The 22,723-nt window shown below is 44.4% G+C and overlaps 1 protein-coding gene across 5 annotated transcripts in view; it reads left to right on the forward strand.

The window, feature by feature from the left end:
• Positions 1–348: 348 nt before the first annotated feature.
• PPP4R1 (protein phosphatase 4 regulatory subunit 1) overlaps positions 349–22,723 on the forward strand; it is a 72,985-nt gene continuing 50,610 nt past the window's right edge. For 2 of the 5 annotated variants that reach the window (XM_090039676.1, XM_090039677.1), the window contains exons 1-2: positions 349–733; positions 853–897. In XM_090039676.1, the coding sequence (XP_089895802.1) occupies positions 727–733; positions 853–897 (52 nt within the window). In that variant the 5' untranslated portion in view covers positions 349–726. Of the gene's footprint in view, positions 734–852; positions 898–21,164; positions 21,180–21,701; positions 21,763–22,723 lie in introns of those variants that run through there. The other 3 variants (XM_090039680.1, XM_090039678.1, XM_090039679.1) reach the window with 3 other exon arrangements.

Below are 22,723 nucleotides of genomic sequence, written 5' to 3' on the forward strand. Positions count from 1 at the left end.
TTTATATGAAAAAATGAAACACCGTATATATCCACATATACATATACATACACACACACACAAAGTACATACTATAACAATGTGATATCTAAGATATCTAATATCTCTCTCTCTCTCTATATATATATATACTATGTGTGTGTGTTGTTTAATTTTAATAAGGGAAAAAGGAGGATTTAGGCTTATTTTTTTTTGAGTCAGAAAGTGTGGGATTTTTTTTTTTTTTGAAACGAGAGAAAACCAGGATCCCTACTCATCACCGCGGGAGAGGCAGGGAGGCACTGGGATGGAGGGGGCAGCAGCCAGCGCAGTCAGCCCCCTGCCAACGCGGGGCGCAGGGAGCGCCAGTGAGGGCAGAGGGGCGCGGCGCCAGGCCCGGGAGTGCGCGGGGCCGAGCTGAGGCGGGCGAACGTTGGTGCCGAGGAGGCGGTTGGCGCCGCGCGGCGGGTGAAGGCGGCTCCGGCGGGGGGCGGGGAGGCCCGGCAGCGCCGTGCGCCGCTCCCAGGCGGAGGCGGGGGCAGCGTGTCCGGCCCAGCCCCCTCGCTCCTTCCCTCCCTCCCTCCCTGCCGCTCGCTGCGCGCGGGGCTCTCTCGGGGACACCCGCCGGCGCCGCCCGAGCCCCGAGTTGGAGGCAGAGCTGCAGGCTCGCAAGGCCGCCCCTCCCCCCGTGCCGCCGCCGCCGCGGCTGCTCAGAGGCAGCCGGAGCCCCGCGGGGGCCGCAGCAAGATGGCGGGTAGGTGCCGGCCCCCTCCCCCCTCGGAGCGCCAGGAGCGCTGTGGGGCCGGGCGGGGCGGCGCCAAGGAGGAGGGGGGCAGCGCGGGCGGGCACTACATTGTGCGCGTCTCTCCGCAGATCTGTCGCTGCTGCAGGAGGACGCGCAGGAGGAGGTAGAGGCATGTGAGTACGGCCCGGGCGCTACTCCGGCCCCAGCCCCGCCCCGCGCGCACGCACGCAGGCGCGCACACAGCCGCGGGAGGGTGGGCCGGAAGCGCGGGGCGCTGGCGGCCGCGGAGGAAGCGCGAGGGGCGGAGGTGGGTGAGTGCGGGTGGGAAGGTGTCAAGCGAGGCGGGGCAGGGCTAGACCCTGGCGAAGCAGCAGGCGCGGGTGTCGCTCTTCAGCTTGTGGTACGTGTCCATGTCCTGCGCTGCTCCCTGCCTGTCCTGAGCTGCTCTGTGTGCCCGTGTCTTAAACTGCTCCCCATCTGTGTGTGTATATCTGTATGTACATCCGAAGCTGCCTCCCTGTCCCCATGCCTCCCCTTGTGTGCGTGTGTCCCTTATGCCCCCCCATGTGTACACATCCCCTACACCCCTCTCTGCGTGTGTGCGTGTACCCTGTGTCTCTCTCTGCATGTGCACGTGTCCCCTACACCTGTGTGCGTGCATGTGCACATGTGTCCCCTACACTTCTGCGTGTGTGTTCACGTACACGTGTCCTCTACACCCCTCCCTGTATGTGTGTGTGGGTGTATGTCCCGCACTCCCCTCTCCGTTTGTGTGGGTGTGGCTGGCCACCCGCTTTCTTGCCCTGCAGGAGGCTGGGGTGTGTGGGGTTCACCAGCTGGCCACGTGGGTTATGCTGGTTACATGAGGCTCCTTGGGCTCTTGAACTCTAAGGAAGCTGTAGGCTGTTTCCCATGCACTTGCCCAGGATAACCGTGTTATTCAGTTCTCTGTAAACAGCCTGACGTGAGCATGAGGACATGGTGAGATTAGGATGAGGCTAAGACTTGCAGAAGACTGACCCCATTCAGAAACTGAGGACCTTTGTGTAAAGGATCTAGGGAGCAAGCAAGAAGAAACCCTAGGAAAGGATCTAGGGAGCAAGCAAGAAGAAACCCTAGGAGAGCCTGTTGTGTCTGTGACCTCATCCAAGATGTGTTCTTTTTTCTGCCTGAAGGGTTTTTTTCCCCCCTTTAAATCGCTTTCTTCTTTGTTAATGAAAATGCTTGCAATGAGGGAGAATGAATCTGGCATTGTGGTAATATAGTAAAAAGATAGATGTAGAACTCTATTAGCAACGGAAAGGGTGTTCTTTTTAGGTAAAGAAACTCTGTGCAGTGACTGGTATTTTGTGGTGCTAGATGAGACAGAAAGTACCTCATTGTATAAATAAGTATTCTGAAATTCTGGCTCTAGAGGAGAGCTGTAAACGGAACAAAGGTGATATCAAATGCTAACGATAAGGTAGGGATGAAGAAACATGGTTCTTTTATGTGGTTTATGTTTTAGACATCAGTCCTGCACTCTGCTGAGGCATGCCTGTGCTCCTGTCTGGAGACTGATAGTCAGTGTCTGTTTGCTACCTATGTGCTGCAATTAAATTCTTTATGGAGGTACAACAGCTGAGTGAACAGACCTCATAGCCTTTTGTTGGGCCAAAAGTGCTTACATTTTGTGACAGCAATAACGGTACTAACAATTTGTGCTGCCTTTTGCGTGACATCTGTTTACTTATGGCAGGAGACTGCGGGCTGGCAGAATAACCTCTGGTGCACATCTGCAAGTGTGGAGGGCTTCTCCCACCTGCCCATTACAGTGGGGGTATTATGCCCCCAGCTCTGCAGATGTGGGGAGGGGAATTTCTAGGAGTTTTGCCCTCTTCTTGCACATGGCCCTGGTGCCCGGTGCCTTTTCTTGTTACTGCTCCTGGGTTGGGGTGCTACCTGCAACTAGAAGAGGGAACACCAGGGGGAATTCTCCCCGCCATGCTTGGCAGGCACAAGCTGGGGGATTCCCCTTCTGAAGGGCTCCCCTGCATCCCAACATGGGGGCACATTTACAAGTTGGGGTTTCCCCCCTTGTAGATGCATACCCGAACTCAGTGCCTGTTTCCTCCAGGATTGGGTCCTTGAAGCCCTGGGAGTGGCAGGATATGGACTGTGGAGAACAACAGGTCTGACGATGTCTGTTAGATGTCTCTGAAGTGGATTAGCTGTGCTGCGATACGTCATAGCACAGCTGATTGCGCTCCAAAGAGGATGTCTGTTTCCAGCCATTGACAGGTAGAAGGGGTGTCTCCCTGTAAGCAGATTGTAGAATTGTGGCTTTAATTTGGTTAAAAATAGTCTTTAAGGAATCTAAGACTAATAGCAATTCGTCTGTTAAATTAGTCAAAATTCAAACACTTTTAAGTAACATTTCTCCACTTCAGTGATAGTGATCCAGTATTTCTGCCTTGTATCCTGTTTTTGGATGTTTCATTGTGGACTAGCATGAGAGAGAGTTATCTCTTGTAAGGCTTCTTTTCATTCAGTCTGACCAGATTTCAGATTGATAGCATATCTTTAATTTGTGTAAGAGCTCTATATGAATGGGCAAAGATTTCTCTTGGTCTGCCTCATAATACTTTCCTTGAATGTAAAAGACAAAACATGAATAAAGGAGATTACTGATGGAACATACACATGCTATAGCCGCCCTGCAAACACAGTCTGATTCTTTGTTCTTAGTCTCCCAAAAATAGATGGAACATTATGATTTTTACTATAATTTTTTTCCTTTCCAAAGTCATCTACATACTTGGTTGTAGGCTGTGAAGATTAGATGAGTGCTGCCCTAGGCCAGAATTATGAAAGAAGCAGGTGAAAGATTTTAAAGGACCTTACCGGAAGAGAGGGAAGCTTTTTATAAATTAAATAAGAATGAACAATTCAACACACACACACTTATTTTTTTAGAAAAGGTAAGGAACTGGACAGAAAGCAGACTAAAACTTAATGCAGGGAACAGTTCTGTATTGTTGCGGAATTAGATTAAATGACCTTAAAGCTCTTATTTTTCAACTGCGTGAAAGCCTGTTTCCAGCAGCAGGCTTGGGAATGGGCTCTGGGAAGTTTTAAAAAAATCTTAGAACGTATTGGAACATTCTTGGTTATAAAGCCTTTTGAATATACTCATACATGTAATTCTGTCAAATATGGTCTTGCAGTTAACCTGAATTTTTGCAGGGACAGACAATGCAACTGTTTATGTATTATTTCTTGTAGTGCAGGCATAGTTTTAGGAACTTTGGTATAATTGGATGTACTTGTGTTATGTGTGTCTAAAAAATATATTTGAAATAAGATCGGTTGACTGTGTATTGTCTTGGAAACAATGACCCAGTGTTTGAATGATCCTTTGATATTAGACTAATTACAGAAAAACAACCAAATTTCAACCCCTGCTTACAATGCTGACAAATATGTTCTCAGTGAAAAGGAAGAAGTTGTGAAATGTAGCTGAGAACTGGCTTTACTTTCTAAAGCACTTTATTTTTTTAAAGGGGAAGGTGACTGCCTAAATGTCATGCAATATTCGGTAGATTCTGTTTGAATCCAAATGATCTACTAGGGATGCACTGATGGAGATTTTGGGGGCTGATACTGATAGCAGGTTTTTAAGGAGGCAATTGGCCAATACTGATCTGATTTCCAATACACAGCTCTTCAGCTTGAAGAGCTGCGTCTAGCTGGTAAATCTGGTGTGGAGGAGGGGGGGAATGGGGCTGGGGCAGAGGCAAGGCATTGACCAGCCGGGGCAGGTTGCAGGACAGCTGCAAGCAGCTTATCTGGGGTTGAGGGGGGAGTGTGTACCCCCTGGATCTGTGCAGGGTGGGCTGCAGCTGCAGGCCAGGGCCAGGGTAGGTGCGGGAAGCGGGGGGGTGGCTCCCACTGCTGTCCCTGGAGGGCAGGAGGGGCGTGTGCCTCTGATCTGCCTGACCCCAGCCCACCCCACCCCATGCAGGTCTGGGGGCTCCCCCTCCCGTGCCCTCCTGGATCAGCAGTGGCAGAAGCTGCTAGATGAGCACTGGATGAGTTGTGCGCAGTGGTGGGAGCTGCCCCCAAGCCACCCACAAGTTGCACCTCCGTCCTGTGCCTGCTTTGGCCCCAGCTGGGCAGCTCTTGCCTCAGCCCCTACTCCAGCCCCAACCCCCCCACCCTCCCTCACCGTGGGGGCCTTGATCTGCCTCCCACACCCCTCTTCCCTCCCCGCTCCATTCCCTTTCCACCACAGCAGACTTAGCAGCTGCATGCAACACTCCACGCTGCCGGCTTTGCTCCTCACTGCTTATGTGCTGCTCTGCGGCTGTGTACTCTTTTTTTAAATTTAAATGGTTTGAATGGAATATAGTAGGGGTGTCAGACTTTGTCATCTGGTCCATGGCCATGTGAAGGAGCTTCTGCCCATGGTGTCACTGGAGATATCTGCATCCCTGGCTCTTGCCAAAGCGTTTGCTTCTGCAACAGGAAGTGCCACCATCTTTCCAGGCTCTGGGCCCTGACTGCTGGGGCTGCTGTGCTCTCACCATGATGGGCTGCCACCAAAGGAACCTTCCATGCTGCTCAAGGTGTCGGTGATTGGATCTTAGTTGCTTCTGCCCTCAGTGCTGATGGAGCTGCCCACACCTGGCAAAAGCCAGGAGTCGTCTTGTTGCCTGTGGGAAGCCATGCCACCATGGCTAGACCTGGAACTTTGGCCACTGTAGCAGAGCCTAATGTGGTGCTGCTGGGACTGCCTGTGCCCCGGCAAAAGCTGGGGTTACTGGCATATGCCGAAAGCCCTGGCTCTGGCCATATTGTTAGACTTTCTGTCCATAGTGCTGCTCAGGATGCCAGCACACCAGCTTTCACCAATGTGCTGTCTGCCATTGCCAGAAGCCCAGGCATTGCAGCCATAGGGCTTTTTCCCCAGTGGTTCTGGGGCTGTCACCGTCCTGGCTGTCACTGTGGTACTGGCTGCTGCAATGGGAAACTCTACCACCAGGGGCAGAGCCCCTGCTCTGGCTGCTGTGGCACAGGATCACATACTCAACTCTGTTCCCTCATTCACTCATTGCATCCCTATAGGGTCTCTCCCTCTCCACACTCGCACACTGTCACTGCAGCATTGGGGTGCAGCAAGTATCTTACTCCAGCTGATATGGTTGACACCCCTGAATTCCTTGATTTTTGGCATTAAAAACATTGTCATATTTTCAAATATAATTGAAATGTTTTACATTTTTCAAAAATCTATTTTAAGTAAATAGCTGACAGATTAGTCCCAAAGCATAATTTTGAAATGGTGGGATAGATATGGGAAGGTGACATCAACTATCTAATGTGAACAGACTGCATGTCTTTTCAACGAGGTTCTACTAGATTTTTTTTTTTAAGTAATGGTATTATGGTAGAGTTCTTTACTTCTAGGGTTTCAGCTTGAATCCATCCTCTGGTCATCTGGCCGTTATGTATAAAATAGGTTAATTCTGCTTCAGTTTCAAGTGACCCAGCAGTGCAAGTTAAGTGTAATTGCCACCTTTGGGCCCTATTCACACTGGAGTTTTAGCTGTTCTTGAAAACGGTTCAAATACAGCATATGTTAGTTTGCTGCCCTTTGATCAAGCAAACTGTGTTTTTAGCCTGTGGTAGCAGAAGCTACTTAATTTTTTTCCTAACTCTTGTAAAACTCCTGTGTAGTTGTGCATTTATTCATAATCTTAGAATGCACCAGAGCAAATGTGTTTAATCTGTTAAATAGAATATTGCTGTATCTTTGGACTTAAGTCCTACATTCCGCACGGTCACTGGCATGGCTTAAAATAATAAGGGGAAAAATCAATAGAAATAATTAGACTTGTATTTGCTTTGTGTGTGAGATATCCAAATAGAATAGTTTAATTGTCTAAGTAAAGCAGAGTAGAGAAATAAAAAATAAAAGTGCGGAAAGTAAATTGTGGAAAAAGTATTCTTACCAGTAGTGAATCATAAAGGACTCTTTATCATCAAATATTATTCTGCTATTTTTCATGTTTCGCAGCTCAGTAGAAGAAGCTGTAACTAAAGCTTTTCAACTCCCACTTGGTTTCTCAGTTTTGAATGAACTAGTTACTGAATTAAACTGAAGTGAAGAAAATCTCTGTGCACCTGCAGAGAAGGCTACAGCTGTAAAAAGCTGGTTTATCACTTAAAAAACCTTTTGTTCCAGGTGTTTTACAAATGACTTCCCCAGTTCAGTAGTTTGCTTTTTCTTCAGTACCAAACATCTCTTAGTTGAGTATTAACTGTTAACAGACTATAGTGAGTTTAGGCCTCCAAGATTGTCCACAACTTCAAAATTAGTTTTAAGAAGAAAATATTCAAATAAAAACTTTGATTTTTAAAATTACTTGTTCAGTGAGGTGTAATATTACAGTAATACTATGATACCATCTTTTGCTTATAGTGTTGCATAGTAACCAAGTGTGCATGGTTACAAATTGGTACTTGTATAAATTGGCATGATACAAGTACAATGGGTTAACCCTTGCCTGCTGCCTCTGGTGCAGTTGATAATGGGCAGGTGTTTGCATTCTGCTCTCTGTGCTTGTTATCTTTATTACAAGGAGAGAGTTAACTAAGACCCTTATGATGATTTTAGCAGCTGTTTATTGGTCAGGAATTTATATTGTTTCATGGTTAACTTCACTATAGGTAGGAATCAGTATTTTTATAGGCCACTAGAAGCGCCACTTAGCAGCAGTTCTAACTCCTGGTTCCTCTAAAGCAGTGGTTTTCAAACTTTTCAAACAGTGGTTTGTGAACCCCTTTGGAAATTTTGAACAGAGGTGCAGACCCCTTTGAATTGTAAATGTGGGTATTTACATACTTTTGATCATAGTCATCTTTTTGCAGACCCCTTAGGCATAGTCTGAGGACTCCCAGGAGCTGGCAGTCCACAGGTTGAAAACCACTGCTGTAAAGTAGTACTTCTTAACCTTTTTAGATTCAAGACACCCCTCCTCAGTAGACTCCAGGCACCACTTGCAAATGCCAGGTCTTAGCATTAATTAATTAATTTATTTATTGAGTGGAAAAATAATAGAGCAGTTCTTCTGTTGTGAAGATCTGAAAGATCACAGTACATCAGAATGTTTTTGACACTGGGTTCTGCTTGAAATCTCTGTTTTGAATCATGTAGGTGTTTGCACACCTAACAGTGCTCATATTGAGTGGCACCCTGCAACACCCTTAAGGGGATCTCATGCCACCCCAGAGTGCTATGGCACCTTGGTTCAAAATCATTGCTTTAAATGATAGGGACTGAGTCCCTATGAGAATAATAAAGATTGAGGAAGTTTTTGAGTTGCTAGTGGTTTGGCACCTTGCTGGTTGTACATGCTCTTTTGTGACCGAGTTGTCAGTGATGTGTGTAGTATCGTGTCAACATAAAACAAAGGAGTAAAAGCTCTCTGAGTATCATGGTGTGACTGATTCTAGTTGGGAATGTCTTTTGTATTTAGTTTTTTCGTACTGAACAAGGCATACTTATTAACCCTGCTACTTCGCTTGGAGCAAACATGGTAAGTCTTCTGATTTTTCAGTTCTCCTTTGGTTTCCTGAGGGGATGCCTGAATCTCCTAGGAGATGGGGAGACCCACCAGGAAGTAGGACGGAGAGGCATAATTCCTGTATATGCCTATTATTTTATTGTCTCAAAAAGGTTGCTTCTAGTTTATTTCTCAGTCAACCTATTTGAAGCCAAAGAAACAAGAGCTGAGGTGGGGAGAGATCATGTGTGATCCAATGTATCCCTCTATGGCACTTCACACTGCTGCCACTCCTCCCTGCAACCCCCCTCCTTTCCCCCCCCGCCACGCCCAATCCAAGCAGTTGAGCAAAGGGGAAAATGGCTTTCTGTCTGTCCCCCTGCTGTGCCTGCCAGACCCCAAGCATCACTTCTTAGAGGCAAATCTGTGGTGTTTACCTCTTAACTCCATGTTCCTGCTTTTCTGAGTTAAGGACACCAGTTCCTTCCTTTCTATCTTGTTTGCTGCTTCCTCCTCCTCCCCACCCCCCTTGGAAATCCTTTCCCTGTGAGGGGAAAATGCCCAAAAGGGGAAAGGATGGAGGAAAGAGAGATAAGTGCAAGACTTTATTGTCCGAAAAGAGGGTGGGGGGAGGAAGGATGGTATAGAGGGCAGCATCAGTGTTCTCTAAGTTGCCTTCTGCCTGCTAACTGAAAATAGAGATTGAGAATATGGGGTAGTGAAGAGCAACCACCTCTTTTCTGAACAGGATTTCTGTTGCTATGGCTTCTGTGTGCAGCTGTAGCAGTAACAACAAGGGATGTTTGTAACAATGCAGAATGGGATAGGATAGCTTTTCTGATTCTGGTTCTTGGGGAGCAGAAGCAAGTCCTGGAGGCAGCACAGTCTCTCCCCTGAAGGAACGGGGTGTAGCAGGGCTGCCTAAAGCTACTTTGGATTGTGTGAAATAAATTTTAAAATAAGGAAATAGTGATACATATTCACTGTAATGCAAGTTAAGACCTTCCGTGCAATGCTTAAGTCTGCTTTTACCAGTGCCATTCTACAGAGAGGATATTTCAAATTGTTTGGGATAAAAGTTATTGGGTAATATGAGTGTGCTCCCTGGTAAACATATCAATAAAGGCCTCTGTCACCCTACTTTGCATGTGTATCCCCTAAGTATTTAAAAGTTATCTCTTGTTTCCTCCCCAGCCTCTAAGGGAAATAACTGGATTAGTTTGTAGCCTGCGTGCATGTGTGTATGTAAAGAATTTGGCTGAGGCAGAACTAGATCAAAGGACTACGTTCTGCATTTTTAATTCAGAAAATGGTTATATTGGTGGTCATCTTTATCTTCCATAATTATGAATTCTCTCGGGCTAGTTCTGGCTTCAGTGGCAGTTCCTGCATTTGTGAGTCTCCTCCTATTGTGGTCAGTCTTGCCCTCTTACTTCCTCTCTACCCCCACCCTTCTACCCTCTCAAAAAGACTATATGTAATCTTTTGTAGGTTTTCATTGTCCCAGTCCCAAGGGAGGAGTGATCTCCAGGAATCGGGGAGATTTCCCACAGAAAAACAGAGTAAACCACTCATTTTTACCTTTTACCGGAGACAAACGTGGATTTCTTGTTTTACCTGAGAAACCAATGGATTTTGCAATGAGCTCCCTGCAGGCTGGCAGAGTTCCAGCCTGCAGGGAGCTGGGAGGAATGGGAGGAGGGTGGTCAGAAAGGGGGCACAATGTGCATGTACATGCACATGGACTCAAGCAGCCGAGAGAGCAGCTTCAGTAGGTAAGCAGGGGGGAGAAGGTGATTGAGGCCTCTGTAGGGAGGGAGAGAGCTGGGCGGAGTTGGGGTTGCTGCACAGTCTGGCGGTGCTTGGGGCCCAGGGCTGCAATGTGCAGCTGCAGCACCCCAGTGAGGATCAGGATAGGGCTGCAGGTGTCTCCTCCAGCGGAGCTGGGGCTGGATCCCTACTGCGTGCACTCCCAAGGGGCAGGTGGGCCCCACGCACCCCAGATCTGTGTGTGGGGTGGGCATGGGCTGCCACACTCAGGCTCTTGCCCTGTTTTCTTGCCCTGGAGCCTCTGCAGCCCAGCAGGCATGACCTGGCACAGCAGGGAACAGCAGAGCCGTGCAGGGATCTCCTTGCCACTGTGAGGTCTGTGCTGCCCTGGCGATGTGCTCCCTGTGCATGCTGCTGCTTTGAGGGGTGCAACCCAGCGCTGCTGCTGTTACTGCAGCCACTGCTGTCATGTGCAGGAGGTGTGTTGCTAGGGCAGTGCGGAGCGAGCAGCAGCGAGCAGCTTCTCTGTGCAGCTCCGCTGTTCCCTGTCATGCTGGGTGGAGCCCACTGGGTTGTGGAAGCCCTGGGGGAGGGAAGCAGCCTGTATAGCCTGTGCCTGCTGCACATACAGATCTGTGGGGTGCGGATCATCCCTGCTTCCCAGGGGTGTGTGTGGGGGTGGGAAGCTTCCCCCACCTGTGCCTGAGCCTGCAGGGGGAGAGCGGGCAGGTGGCTGCAGACCTGGGTCCATATCCCTGGCAGCTGAGGGCTGGGGAGCAGGGGCTGTGGGTGGTGGTGGGGGGGCAAGGGGCACCAGCAAGGCTGTGGGAGTTGTGAAAGGCATGAGTGGGGCCAGGGGGCTGTGGGTGGGGAGTGAGGGACACCAGCAGGGCTGGGAGAGCTGTGGGGGGCCTTTAATTTTAATCACAGATTTTAGGGGATTTATTAGAGAATTTGCAGTTTTTTTTATCAGGGAAAGCCAGGATCACTGGGGATCTCTTAGCTTGGGCTATTCTATGAAGGTCTTTGACTGCTGGGAAGAGTCCCTGAAACAGATTAATTGGAATGTAAGTGCAGAGAGGGAAGCCTTGAGGTGACGTTTCGAAGTGATTAGTGCAGCTAAACAGATGGGCATCTGGATCTGTCGGCCGCGGCTCCTTTCCTAAATGCAAATCGTGTCTTCATGGCAACAGTTAGTTCAAGTTAGGCCACAAGTTCCAGTACTTGAACTAGCTTAGCTTGAGCAAGAACAGTGACCATTTAGCAAGACCGTATTTGAATTAAGACAATGATTCGATTACTGGATGATGAATCGTTGTTACTCAAGCTGTTACATCCCTACAGCATAGCTAGCTCAAACTCTGGAGCACTCAATTTTCATATCACGGAAGCCAGCTAGTTCAAGCTTGAAGTACCGCCTAATTTCACCTACATGGTTTTGTGCCTGGCAGGCTTTTGGTTTACGGACAGAACTGCTGTTGCAAGATCAAGCCATAAATGTGTGGATTACTGTGTTGCATTGGATCTAGTGCTATCTTTTGGTCAGCTGAAGATGGAATTGAATGTTTTTTTGCTATTATGGTGTTTTGTAGTGCAGAGGCACCCAAAGTGCAGACTCACTTCCTTGACAGTAGGGAAGGCTGTATAGGAAGAAGCATTTTTATTTTTGTTTGTTTTTAAATGCTTTGCTCTTCCTGAGTCTTGTCAGGTTTAGTCCTTTGCCAGCTTGTCTTCATTTAGAGACACTGGGAATATTAAACTGTTTGGGAAGGGAAAAAGAAACCTAAACAGTAACATGCTTGCATATCATGGTGATGGGTGTGGCATAAAAATCTAGACAGGAAGGAAGGAAGGAAGGAAGTTTGTAGACAAAATGCAAATTAAATAACAGTTTACCCCTTAGTCTTTTTTACTTTCTTTTTCTTAATTTTCTCTGAACCAAATTGTCACTTCAGTTTTTGCAGATACAAAGTTCGTTCTGATCTTATCCATATTAATGATGAGTGAGTAGCACAGAATTGGTTATTTTCTAAGCTGTTTACAAGCAGCAGGGGAAAACAGACTATTTCTAGCTTCACTTGTTTCACTAAAATAATCTTGCATAGTTCCCTTGCTTCCTTATTGATTTTTTTTTTTTTTGATGAAGGAATGTCACAGTTCTTTTAGCAGCTCCAATTATTGTTCTGCTCGTTATTTCAAAAACAATAAAAAATGTGTTCACTGAATGTAAATGTTCTACAAAAAAGTAGCCGACTATGGTTAGTCTCAAGTTTTTGTGCCAGGGTAATTTGGTGGGCGCTGGCTTGGTATTTGTTGTAAGGCTCTCTTTTTCTCTTGAAGACCTGTATTTATAGAATCATGGAGTTGTAAGGAAGCTCAAGGGTTATCTGATCCACCCCTCTGCACAAATGCAGGAAAAATGCAGGAAGTTTCTCTGAGATCTGAATTCGGGTTTCTGAATTCAAAGTCTTGATGATTATAGCATGGAAACAGCTGAACCATACTTCCATTTATCTTGTAACTTTGCTGAAAGAAATTGTGCAGCATTCACAGTCCCAGTTCTTAGAAAAGACCTGCCAATATCTACCTAAGCCTCTAATATTTATGTTCCATATTTCTTTCACTGCTTCTGTATTTTGAGAAATAGCAGATTTCCTATAAACTGATCTTTAGACTGTTTTGGTAATGGGATCTGTGTTTATAACCAATGAATGATGTCTTGGTCTGGCAGGTCAGGTAGTGAGATTGGTCTCTAGTATATTTTGTAATTATTTTTTATATTTACTTTAGCTACAGTGTTTAGGTTAAGCAAACAAACAAACACAACCAGGAGGGAAACAAATCTGTGCTACCAAATTAAACTGCATCAGTGTTTAAGGCTGTAATAGATGTTACTGTATTCAAATGAGCAGAGTGATCATGAAAGCTTACACATCTTTCATTAGTCTATAAGGTACCCCTGCCTTCTGCCTGGATTAAAATAGACATAAAGTGTAGTGACAAGTTTAAAAAAAAGGCAGTTTTATTCATATTACTACTGTCATTGTGGACTTTCTGGTCTGGAGCATTCAAACATAAGATGGTCCATCATGAGAAAAGAATAGATTAAAATAATACAGAAAGGGTGGAATGTGGTTAAAAGGAATTAAGAGTTCAAGATGGATAAATATATCCATTATGTCCCTCAGAAGTTTTAGAACAAAACATGCTGTTGCTCTGTATTGAAAAATGACAGTTTTAATAGCACATTTATACAGAGTAATTACTAAACTCAGTTTTACTGTTTAAACAGTCTTTTTGTACTTTAGATGTTCCATATTGCAACTGCTGAGCAATGAGCAAGCTTGGCTCCTTACCTGCTGTTATTATTGAGTTACTTACTACAAGAAAAGATAGTTTTCTTCATTCTGCTGCTCAAAAACTAATTTGCCTATCTTATTCCTGGGTGGGTATGCTGTATGTGAAAAAATACTGTAAATAAAATTGGCAAGAGAGACTAATGATGGGAATGGGACTTTGCTGCGGTCACAACAGGTTATTGGCAGAACAAGAAATAGAAACTACGTCTCCCTCCCAGTTCTACATTCATTCAAATCCTGCTGCTGCTTTCTGTAGTGGTTTTATACCAGGGGTGTCCAACCTTTTTGAATGTGGGGCTGGATCACAAACTTTTTATCACGCAGTGGGCCGGCAAGCCATATTCAAAGACCTCATAGGAAGTGGTAGCACATCAGGAAGTGATGTCATGTGATCTTTGAAGTTGCAGGAAGTGACAATGAAATGGGTCTGGAAATGTGGTTTAAAATCCAAAATAAAAACAATATAAAAGCAAGAATGAAATAATACCAAACACTCGACTAAAATAAACACTTTTGCTTCTACTCACTTCTCAATGAATGAAAGAAGCATAACACAAGTCGACAGATCAAATGTGGAAAAGATATCAGCCAGAGTGGAAACTAATCAAAGCAACAAAATATGGGCATTTTTGAGAATAATCTTCAAGAAGATTTACTTTTATTGAGTTAATAACTTGTTAGTAACACATCTTTATCAAGCAGTAACAAGTTGAACCCCAATCCTGCACAAAGAGAAACAGAAGCAAACACAAGCTGAACACTGGGCAGTATTTTTACAGACCTGGTGCTGTGCCTGGGTTGACGTGCTGCAGGAGCTGCTTGGCTACAACCGGGTTGACCTGGTGCTGGAGAAGCCGTGGGCCCAGGCCAGGGTTGACCTGGGGCCCGCCTGGCCTGCTAGTGCCGTGCCTGAGTTGACACGGTGCTTCAGGACCCCACCTGGGCAGAACCGGGTCGGCACTGGCAAGGAAAAACTGGCTTCCCAAGTAATACAGGAATAAAAGTGGGGTTTGCCACCAGGATTCTGTCAAAGTACCTTATTTTGTCAATATTAGCAGCTGAGGTATTCATCTGTGCCTGCTACTCATCTGTGTCTGCAACAGCATATTACTATAGTGCATGCTTAAATATGTTAATTAAAACCCTCTATAAACCAGGATTTTTAACACTTCATTGGAATCTGTTTCTTATTATGTACCATATTTACTTGCATATAGCATGCACCCTTTCCCCTAGAACAGGGGTGGGAAAAATGTGGCCTGCAGGCCAGATGTGGCCTGCCAGGTCATTCTCTTTGGCCCGTGGGGCCCTGAAAAATTTAGAAAATTAATACAGTAAAAGATGCGTTATCTGGCACTTTATCATCCAGAATTCTCTATTAATTGGCATCTGTCACAGACACCGTCTTGCTGTTCGGGATGCAGCTGAGTGGTGTCCCTAGCGGCAGTCTCATCCGCCATTGTGATCGTATTGAGCTTGTGCTTGTGCTTTTGATCATGCTGTGATCGCGTTGAGCTTGTGCCTGTGCACAATATTGCTGAATATCTCGCCCATCCTGCAACTATGGCTACCAATACTCCATCAACAACCAGAGGACAGAAGCGAGAGCATGTTGTTTTGACGATTATGCAGAAATTAGACATAATTAAGTGCCTGAAAAAAGGAGAAAACAGGAACAAGTTGATGCAGGAATTCAGTGTCAGCTCATCTATGACATCAAGGCACAGAGAGCAGAGTTACTCCAGTGCATGATGAATTCTGAGACAAATAAATTCATTGAGCAATGCCATACTCTGCACAAACCAAAATTGGAACAATTAGACAAGATATTGTATGAATGGTTTACCTTAAAACATTCAGAGGGAGCTTCAATTTCTGGCCCAGTGCTGATCAAAAAAGCAAAAGACTTCTATCAACAAATGGGAATGACCGAGGCCTGTGTTTTTTCAGATGGATGGTTGTCTTGCTTCAAACTTCGCCATGGTATCAGAAGGCTTGATGTGTCTGAAGAAAAAAAAATCTGCTGATCATGAGGCTACTGAAAAATATTGTGGATTTTTCCAGAAATTGGTTGTGGAGTATGACGTATCCCCAGAGCAGCTCTACAACGCTGATGAAAACTGGCCTTTTTTGGCATTGTTTGCCAGCTTCTACCCTGACTGGTACAGGTGAGGTTGGTGCAGCTGGTTTTAAGCAGAGTAAGGACCACCTGACTGTACTTATGTGCGCAAATGCAGCAGGCACACACAAAATCAAGTTGCTAGTGGTTGGAAAATTCAGGTGACCAAGAGCTTTCAAGGGTATCTACATGTTGAGTACAAGGCACCAACCTAATGAATGGATGGACAAGGAAATATTTTTGCACTGGTTTTACCGTGTCTTTGTACCAGCAGTGAAAGAGCATCTGAAGAAACTTGGAAAGCCAGAAGACACAAAAGTTATTCTTATTTTATATAACTGTCGAGCTCACCCTCCTGAAGCAGAGTTAGTATCTGGAAATATTTTTACCATCTTTCTGCCTGCAAATGTCACCTCAGCCATACAGCCTATGGATCCGGGGATTATCGGAAACCTGAAATCCGTCTACAGAAGGGATTTTATGAGGAAGCTACTCAACTATGAAGGCAGTCTCCAAGAATTTCAGTCACAGTATACCATTAAGGATGCAATTTTCAATGTGGCATGTGCCTGGTGTGCTGTGAAGGATACAGCTTTAAGGAAGGCTTGGAGAAAATTGTGGGCAGCAGTGATGTTTGCATAGTGATCTTCTGATGAAGAATTTGCAGGTTTCAATGTGAGACATAAAAAAGAATCATTAAAAGAGATTCTTGATGTCCTTCAAAATGCTGACCCCACTAACCCACTCACTAAACTCAAAGATACTGAACTTGAAGAGCGGGTGAACATTGATCAAGACCTTGATGCTGCACAAACCCTTACTGATGCTGAAATTATAGAAAAGGTTGTGCATCCTGATAGATCTACTGCACCTGAACAAGACCCAGAAGAAGACAACCACAGTGAAGATACTAAAGTGGCTTGGGCTACTGCTGCACAATGTCTGGAAGCATTTGTGAGATTTGCTGAGCAGCAGTCTCCTTATTCTGCTCAGGAAGTGATGCAACTTCATGTTCACAACAATTTCCTGAAAAAAAATGCAACTGACTTGCAGGCAGGCAGACATCCGCAGGTTGCTTCAAAGAGCTTCTGCAGCTTGTGTCAAGAATCAGATATTGATGTTGATGAGCCTCAAGAAGAGGCACACTCCAAAGCAGAGCTTTCAGAAGCAGCTGAGAGGCAGTAATAGTACAGTATACTGTTTTCTTTATTATTCCTTATATCATAGTTAAAATATTTAAAGTTTAATGTAGTTAAATTATTAAAAGTTGTTATATCATAGTTAAAATGTTATATTGAAAGTTATTATATCACAGTTTAAAATGAAGGCTTAGTTTCTTTTTTGAACAAAATACCTCTCAGATAACTGGCATATTTGATTACCCAGCACCCCCCAATTCTCATGGATGCCTGTTAACAGAGCTTTTACTGTATTTATCTGCCCTGGCTGCCTGTTATGCGGCCCTCAATGGCTTGCCAGAACTCAATCGGTGGCCCTGTGCTCAAAATGATTGCCCATCCCTGCCCTAGAATCGTCCTTCGAAAATTCAGATGAATTGTCTTAAGCAAGGAGGTTGTATTGTTCTCTCCTCCCCCTCCAAATAGAAGCAGAGTAGAGTTAGCAAATAGATGCCATGACTCATGTGGATTGTGGTGGGGGGAGGAGGCAACAAATCCCAAAATGACAGCCAGAGCATGGCACGCAAGGCCGTTTTGCTTGGAACGCCGTGGTGGTACACATGTAGCTGCTGTCAGCAGTAAGGATTGGGCCCCTCATGGCTCTCCCGTGAACTGCCCTGGCATGTTGAGTTGAGGCATGGGTCAGGGTTGTGGTGTTTTTGCCACTGTGGCCAAAAATGTTGCCAATCTCTGGTCTGGGGCCTAGCCTTCCTGTCCTGTAACACCAGGAAGCTTCTGCTGCCTCACCCATACTGTATCCTGGGATGCCATTCTCTCTCAGCATGCTTTGTTGTCAGAAGGAGTTTCTCTGTCACAGCTGGCCATAACTAAAATCTTTTTTTCCTACATTCTGCCTTCCAAAGACAACATCCATGTTTTATTTATGGGTGTGAATGATATGTGAGAAAATACAGTAGAATAATTTGGGACAATTGCAAAAGTGGTTTTATAAGTACAGTACAGAAGTGAAAGTGTTAAGTGAGGACTGAATAAGTAAGCATTGCTGAGAGGTGAAAATGGTGAGTTTTATTTTTGTTTAGAATAAACAGAATTAAAAAGAAATATTATGTTGCATGTTAGTTTGATCCTTTTACCCCTAAAATGGGGATTGCTCATGCTATGCTGAACTGCCTTTCTTTCCAAGTTTATGCAACTAAAGTTTATGACTTACAAAAACTAAAACATTAGAGGCAAGTTCTTGGTCAAAAATAGTAAGGTGCATTTTACACTATAGTTAGCAATGTTGGGTGATGAGATGATAGGTAAAGGAGTGTTGGGACAAAGAATAATTTGATAGTGCCTGAACATGTTTAAACTAGCTTAGTTTTCCTGTGTAGAAGTGAGTGGTATATTCTGAGTTGTCAAATTTGAATTTGATTGCTGTTGCCTGCACAAGATTATAGACTTATTCAGTAATGTGACTACAGCACTCTGGTTTCTTTCTACACAGGCCAGACAGGCCTGGGTTTAAATTCTGTAATCTGTAAACAGTGTCATCTAACCTAGTGGTACTCAGCGTTTTGGCTCTGTGGGCCAAATGAATGGCATGGGGCCAGTTTGTGTGCCAGATTTCGACCTCACCCCCCAGGATCTAAACCGTGCGGGCTGCACCCAGCCCCATATGTATGAAATTAGAGGCAGCACAGGGTTACAGAGACCCACTCAGTCCTGTGCACCGGGACTAGAGCCCTGTGCCACCTTCCATGCCACATTTAGATTCGGATGGCAAGTCAGCAAGAGTCAGATTTGTCCTGTGGGCCAGGGGTTTAACATCCCTGATCTAACCCATTGCCAGGATGGGTTACAGCAGAGTTTGGCAGCCTGTGGCCCATTGGCTGTAGAGATTGGATCTCGTCCGCAAATGTCTGATCTGGCTGATGTCTGTTAACCATGCACCAGTCCCCTTCTGTCACCCCAGCTGTCAGATTTGATCCATATTTTACTACAGGTATGCCAGTTTCCTCCTGCTGCTCCAGCTGTACCTGTTCTATGTGGAGGGCTTCTCTCTTGCCCCCTAAGCGTATCCTCTGCTTACCATTGTTGCTGAGTAGGCCACTTGAAACCATCCCTTGCCATGATATTCGGCAGCCTGTTTTTCAGTGGAGGCTGCATTAGGGGGGCAAGAGAATAGCCCTTCCCCAACCTTTGTACAGAGTGGGGAAGGTTGAGTCAATGGCAAGGGATTGGCAGTGTCCGGGTTGCAGGTGTTGGCCCACTGCTAGTGAAAGGTTGCTGACTCCTGGTCTACACTGCTGTTGTAACTATCATTACCTGCAGTCACTGGCACTAGACAGTGAAGGAATATTGAAGAAAAAAAGTTAGTGTAGACACTGTCAAACGTGGCTCTAATGTTGCTTTGCTGGCTAGCTAGTAATGTCTATTCTCTGTTTATTTGAAATTGTTACTACAACAGAGGTTAAATAATTTATTTATAGGTAAGGCCAATATGAGGGCTACCTGAAAGTGTTCCTAATGGATTAGATGAATTGACCTACCTCCCCTCCACCCTTGCATTCAAGGAGCATTATGCAGTGTTCCTGCCTGAAACTACAAAACCAACTTGTCAGGATATATATGCATGTAACTGGCTCCCTTTTTGTTTAGCCTGGTTGTATGTTCCAGCCCATACTGAAGACTGAAACAGGATACAGGAGCTTCTTAGATATCTGAATTGCGTGGACCCAGTCTAGAATCATATTTCAGATATTAGAAGGAGAGTGCTTCAGATAGTAGAAGTAGAATGTGTAATGGTTCAGTGAATGTGTGGGTAAGGTCAGGAAACAAGTTTTCATCCGTTTGGGATTAAAAAAGGTTACCATGAATCATAATGTATTATAGATTTGAGTTTAATTATTTAGAAATGGAAAAGTAAAGACTAAATGGTCAGAATTACCCTGAAGTAAATGCTAAATATCGAATGAACAGGCATATTGTTTTATTCTATCTGGTTGCTCAGTAAACAAGGTGTTTATATTGACTTTCATATAGTGAAGCTTATCTTGAAACAGAAAATCAGTAACTTGTATAATGACATTTCAGTGTTAACCTAGGAATAATAAATACATGTGAAACAGCTATCATTAAAATTGTAAAATCTTCCCGAGTTTGTCATATCCAGAGAAGTCAGCATTTTTGTGGTGCTTCCTGCTTCTTATTCTGGAGTGGCTCCCTAGGTGGACCCTCAATCTAGGCTCTCCCCAGGGAGATATTCCAAAAGAGTAGTTGCAGAATTACTTATTCAGAGGTAGCTATTCAGTCAACTTCCTCTTGTGGATATTCAGGGCTTGCCTACATTCCATTTTAAGTCAACAGATTTTATCCTTATCCTTTTTTGTTTGCTTTTAAAGATGGGAAAAATTACATGTCTTGCTAGATTTCTCTGTCAAACTCATTTTATGTTCACTTGGCACAAGAACTGAGGCAGGAAAGTTACAATGCTTTGTAGTGAACCATGTTGGTCCTCAAGAGCTTTGCATGTGGCTGAGAGCAAAAACCAGGAACCTCAACAGTTTTAATATGACAAGAGATTACCCCCTTTCCTTATTCCTCCAGATACTGAAAAATGTTCTACAACTTGACTGCTTTGTGGAATTACTTTTTCCAAGAGAAAAACTTGCGTTCATAGCTATCCCAAGATAGTGGTGTTCTGTATGCAACATTACAAAAAAAAGTCTAACAAGAAACCATTTGAATGCACAGCGTACTTTGTGATCCTTGGAGAACAATGTAACTTATTGCCAACCTCATTCACCTTAATTAGATGTTCCATGTTATTGTTCAACTGCTAATGTGAATGATTCCAAGAAATCGTCAGTGTATGGCAAGACACTTAGGAACATTTTTCACTCTTAGTAGTTATAGGTCATATAAGTGAAATGAATGATCAAGTATTTTGACATTCGGAAATATAAGCACACATTGAGAAGGGGTTAAATCTAATTTGTATCCATATAGGTCCCAAGTATGATCAAGGAGGAGTGCAGAGTGCTGTGCTAAATCAGTGCAGATATTGATTAAATACTGTTTGTATTTAAACACACTAAAATGTGTATCTTGGGTTCTATAGAGTTACTCTAAATAACTCTATTTAGGGTTTCTTTCTGCAACTGCAGAAAGAAATAGTCAAGGTAGAGTGGAAAAGAAGTCCTCTTGGTACTACAAATACAACCATGATAGAGGAACTGGTTACAGCTAACTTGCCTACTAACCTGAATCAAACATGGTTTCAGTTTACAGTGCCAAATTAAAGTTTACATTTTCTCTGCAAAGATGTTAAAAATATTTTGTTTCCTCCCCTACTTTATGATATAAAATGAAAGACTGAAAGGGGTACCTCTTTCTCATTCTTCACTTCAAAGGAACAAATCCTTTCGGGGTGTTAAAGAATACATATTTCCAGATTTGGCACCTTAATTGAAGGAGGAGAGGAGAGGTCTTGAAAAAATGAACTATAACACAGCATTTTTTCTTTGCCGGTTTGGTGTAAGTATTAAATTATTTCATGAAAACAGAATTCAGACTCCGACTAAAATTATTTAATGTATTTTAATAGAATCTCTTACAGTAATCTAAGTATTTTTTTCTAATTGCTTTTGTATATTTTAAGGTAGATAAAGCTTTGATAAGGGTTCATGTTAAAACAGTGAACGTTTTGCTACAGATCCATAGTCATGAATTTGCATTCCACTCCAGACTTGTCCCAAAGGTCCAGTTAACCATGCTGTGATTTGGTACCTGGTTATCATGCTGTATGGGATAGCAGCCACATCATTCCCTTGTGGGTACTGTTGATGACAGATTCTGGTATGTGTTAACTTTGGTAGGATGTTGAGCAACCAGAGTTTAGGATAGACTTGGATTTGGATAACAGACCAGTAAGAACCTCTTTCCTCACTTGCACACCACTTTTATTAAGAGAGAAGACCCCATAAAAATCTCAAGCTATCTTTTTATATCATTAAGAAGCAAAGAGTAAGCCCAGTACTTTGTTTTCTTCTTTTTCAGGTTACATTTAACCATGTTTCACACAGGTTTTCATCATGCTTCAAGCATGCTTTCTGAAAAGGTATTAAACTATTTTGTCTGATCTATGCTAAAACTATTTTCATTAACACTTACAGCAAACATTTACTGTAAACCATTTTCAATAACACGTTTCCCTTAAATGCACATGAAGGTGGTATTGCAGGTCTTATAAACCAGAAGAGCTTTCTTGCATGTCTTCACCTGGAACTGGATTAATATGCTTCCCTAACACAAGGACACGGCATCCATGGTAGCTGTTAACAGCCATGTTAGAATGCATGTCTGACTGTTTACTGTAGCATAGAAAACTGGGATAGCACTGTTTTAAGCTGTGTGGTATACATACTACTGTAGTTAGAACTTGTTTTTTCCATGCTTGTGCTATGCTGTTGCAGCACCACTGTCCTCTGACTATCTTCCCTTTAGTTCAGTGGTTACCAAACAATGGATCAGATCCACTGGTAGATCTCAGAGCCTCTTGGAGTCCATCTGAGTTTGGGGTGGGGGGCTGAGTGTCTGCATGCATGCATGCACCCCAGCCCAGCAGGTCAGTCCATGGGGGAGGGAAGGGGTGGGGGCTAGACTGTCCCTCACTGTGGGAGCTTCAGTGGTGTAGAGGCAGTAGCAGGGGTAGGTTGAGTGGGGCCCTGGATGGGTGGGACTTAACTGCTGGGGAGGTGCACCCCCAAATATTTTTTTCTCCCTCTGTCTTGATGTGCCCCCCTCTCCCCCCTCCCACCCTCTGACTTCCCTCCCCACAGACTTACCTGCTGGGTGGGGGGAGGGGGTGGCAGCAGCACACTGTAGATCTTAGGTTGTTTTTAAATGCCAAAGGTGATCTCCTTCTTGAAAATGTTGGAGACCGCTGTTTAGTTTCTGGCCTGTCACCAAAGCAGTGTGAGATTTGAAAATGTCAAGTAGAACTCTGGGGAGAAGAAGCAAAGTTCTCAAATTCTTCCGTATAAGGACAGTTTCTGAAGTCTGGTTCTTGAAGCAGAGAA

This window comes from Crocodylus siamensis, chromosome 3 (assembly GCF_052110815.1).
Source record: "Crocodylus siamensis isolate JL-2025a chromosome 3, ASM5211081v1, whole genome shotgun sequence".
NCBI classification, from domain to species: Eukaryota; Metazoa; Chordata; order Crocodylia; family Crocodylidae; genus Crocodylus; species Crocodylus siamensis.